Here is a 3,643-nt window from a genome sequence, read left to right on the forward strand (position 1 = left end):
AGCCAAGTTTGAAAAAGAAAAGAAATCAAATCGCAGTCAACGTCTTTGTCTCAAATATGTAGAGCAGTAGAAGCATCTTATCCTTGCAGATCAAGTTACAATATTGGCAATTTTAAAATTATAATAGAACTGTATACACAGGCAAAACGATGCCATAATTCTTAATTCTGTCTATTTATCTTAACAAGTGAAAATGAGACACTCCTCATAAAATATTATTAAAAAGTAAATGAAAGATAAAAAAATAAAAAATTTGTGTAGTTAACTTTAAAACATTTAAATAATTAAATAAAATTAATTAAAGTGTAATAATAATTAAAAAATTAGTTAAAAAATAAAAAGTAAAAAATAATAAAAAAAGAATATCTCTTTTATTAATAAAATCATAGAATTATAAGTTATTGATATACACACAAAACCATTATTTTGAATTCTCTGATGATTCCAAGTACAATTTTGATGAATGGTCTAAAAAATGGCGTCATATTGGTCAAACCAATCGGCCATGACCCTATCCTAGATACATCAGATACCTATAAATGAAGAAAGGAGAAGGGTTTCAAATTGCAATTGCAGTGTATTGCAAAATAGCTAGCAAAAATGGACTTTCTCCTAAATTGCCTAAACCTAAACACTACCACTAGTGCCATTGCATTCCTTTCTCTAATCTTGTTATTTTTGTTTGTATGGAAAAAATCTAAAGGTAAAGAAGCTCCACTAGTTGCAGGTGCATGGCCAATACTAGGTCACCTCAAATTGTTGAATAGTTCACAAACACCCCATAAAACGTTGGGTGATTTGGCTGATAAGTATGGACCCTTATTCACCATCAAGCTCGGTGTCAAACCCGCTTTGGTTCTCAGCAACTGGGAAATGGCGAAGGAATTGTTCACCAAAAACGACCTTGCCGTTTCCTCTCGCCCTAAACTCGTTGCCGTTGAACTCATGTCGTACAACCAAGCATTTGTTGGTTTGGCACCGTACGGGACATATTGGCGCGAGTTACGTAAAATAGTTACGTTCGAGTTTCTCTCCAATCGCCGAATCGAGCAACTGAGCCACGTTCGTGTCTCCGAGGTTCAAACCTCGATCAAGGAGCTTTACGATGTTTGGTGCAGAGAAAAGAACGAGGGTAACTACGTGTCGGTGGAAATGAAACAATGGTTGTCACATTTGACTTTCAACATGGTTGTGCGAATGGTGGTTGGGAAGAGGTATTTCGGGGTAACCCATGTGGAAGGGAAAGAGAAAGCGCAAAGGTTTATGGAGAATATAGGGGAGTTCATGCGGTTGATGGGGACTTTCACGGTGGCTGATGGGGTTCCTTGTTTGAGAGGGTTGGATTTGGGGGGTTATGAGAAGGCCATGAAAGCAAACGCTAAGGAAATTGACAAGTTGTTGAGTGAGTGGTTGGTGGAACACCAAGAAAAGAAGGCTTTGGGTGAAAAGGATGAAAGAGAACGTGACTTCATGGACGTCATGATTTCTAAGATTAATGGTGCACAGATTGAGGGGTTTGATGCTGATACCATATGCAAAGCCACATCCTTGGTAAGCACTACTATATCTTTACCATTATGCTTATTTTGGTGTAGATAAATTTTCTTTTAATACAATTTTATGTTTATAACTTTTATATATATCTCATTTTATTTTTAATAACTACTCAAAAAATTGTTCAAATTGCTGATTATTAATCATCAATTTTAATTAATATTATTTTTACATGTTTTAAAAATATGCAGAAGTACAAAGTGTTTTTTATTTTACTTTTTTTATACTAGTAATAATACGGTGTGAATTCTGAAAGAGTTAGTGAAATTTCATTTTTATGACATTCAAACCTGTAAAACAGGGATTAACATGGGGACTGGTTGAATTTATTTTGGACTTCTAGTATTTTCTTCTTCTTCTTCTTTTTATTTTGTATAATACAATCTTCTAGCTTTATATTTATAGCATTAATTAATATGTTATATAATTTAACTTTCATTTAAAGTATTTAATTTTAATATTAGCTATATAACATTTTTAAAATATAAAAAATTAAGATAAACATTACCTAAGAATCTCGTGTGGTGGCCAATATAGTGGCTTTTGTGAACTATAAGAAGAAAGTTGGAAGTTGACAATGAATACTTTTATATAAAAGCAGGTATAAATATAAAATTGGTACATGTAACTAGTTTCTTAGTTACGTATGTATTTTTTATATTTAATAATTAAATACTAATTATATGTCGAGAATACTAGGTAAAATTAGGACATAAAGGAAATTTTATCATGATAAAGATTGAATATAATATATAATTTTCCATTTTATTTATTTTTCTTAGATAATTAAACTACTCTTCTGATAAAGTTAGAACTTATTATTTACAGGAGTTGATTTTGGGCGGAACTGATACAACTGCTGTTGTTCTTACATGGGCATTTTGTTTGCTATTGCGAAATCCTCATGTATTGAAAAAGGCTAAAGAAGAAATTGATATTCAAATTGGCATAGATGGATTTATAAAAGAGTCAGATATGAGTAAACTGGTGTATCTTCAAGCTATAGTTAAAGAGACACTAAGATTGTATCCACCCGCACCTTTTTCATCACCTCGTGAATTTATAGAGAATTGTATTTTAGGTGGCTATCACATCAAAAAGGGAACTCGCCTAATGCCAAACTTGTGGAAGATTCATAGAGACCCTAGTGTCTGGTCGGATCCATTGGAATTCAAACCAGAAAGATTTCTTACTACTCATAAAGATGTTGATGTTAGGGGTCACAATTATGAGTTTTTACCGTTTGGAAGCGGAAGAAGGATCTGTGCTGGAATGTCCCTTGGCTTAAACATGGCTCATTTCGCTCTGGCTAATTTCTTGCACTCCTTTGACATTTTGAATCCATCAACTGAATCTCTTGATATGACTGAAATCTTTGGATTCACGAATACTAAAGCCACTCCACTTGAGATTTTGGTTAAGCCACGTCTCACTCCCAACTATTATGAAACTTTATAATCCTTATGTTAGTCGTGTGGTCTGTGTGTGATTCATATTGTTTGATACTTTGATGTCAAATAATGTGATGCTTTGTGGTCAATTGTATGTTAAATCGTGTCTTCCTTTGAAAATGTTATGTAACCATGTGATAGTTTTGTTCCTTGCAAAAGCTCGCTAGATGTATCATCGTCATTTAATTGTCATGAAACAAATAATATGATCTTGCTACGAGTTTATTTGTGTTAGTGTATTAATTTGCTTGTAATAGATTAAGAATATTATAGAAAAAAGGACTTGAGCATTATTCCCGTTTTTTTAGGGTGTTTTGAATTATGTGAATGGAATGATATGAGTAGGAATGTAAGTAAGTTGAGATTGATCCGCAAATCTAACTAACTCGATCCATCTCAAAGTTACACATTCACGTTAAGAGTGTTTTCCCTTCACGTGCATGACATTTTTAAAAAAAAAAAAAAATCTAAAGAGTTTACAAGACTACTCTACTCAGTATTCATCCGACTCATCTAAACCCATTATTTAGTTTTTTTTTTTATAAATAAGATAAATCCTAGAGAATAATTTTTTAATGAAAATTGTTGCTTCTTATTTTTCTAGCCGTGTTTCACAACGCTTTTTCAATAATTTATAA

At 32.5% G+C, this 3,643-nt stretch overlaps 1 protein-coding gene across 1 annotated transcript; it reads left to right on the forward strand.

The window, feature by feature from the left end:
- The first annotated feature begins 461 nt into the window (after positions 1 to 461).
- On the forward strand, positions 462 to 3,225 carry LOC109794776 (cytochrome P450 82A3-like). The gene is made up of 2 exons (XM_083067811.1): positions 462 to 1,551; positions 2,383 to 3,225. Exons 1-2 carry the CDS (start codon positions 601 to 603, stop codon positions 3,010 to 3,012), a joined length of 1,581 nt encoding a protein of 526 aa, XP_082923937.1. The 5' UTR covers positions 462 to 600; the 3' UTR covers positions 3,013 to 3,225.
- Positions 3,226 to 3,643: the final 418 nt, after the last annotated feature.

This window comes from Cajanus cajan, chromosome 2 (genome assembly GCF_000230855.2).
Source record: "Cajanus cajan strain Asha chromosome 2, NIPB_CcT2T_4, whole genome shotgun sequence".
Lineage (NCBI taxonomy): Eukaryota > Viridiplantae > Streptophyta > Magnoliopsida > Fabales > Fabaceae > Cajanus > Cajanus cajan.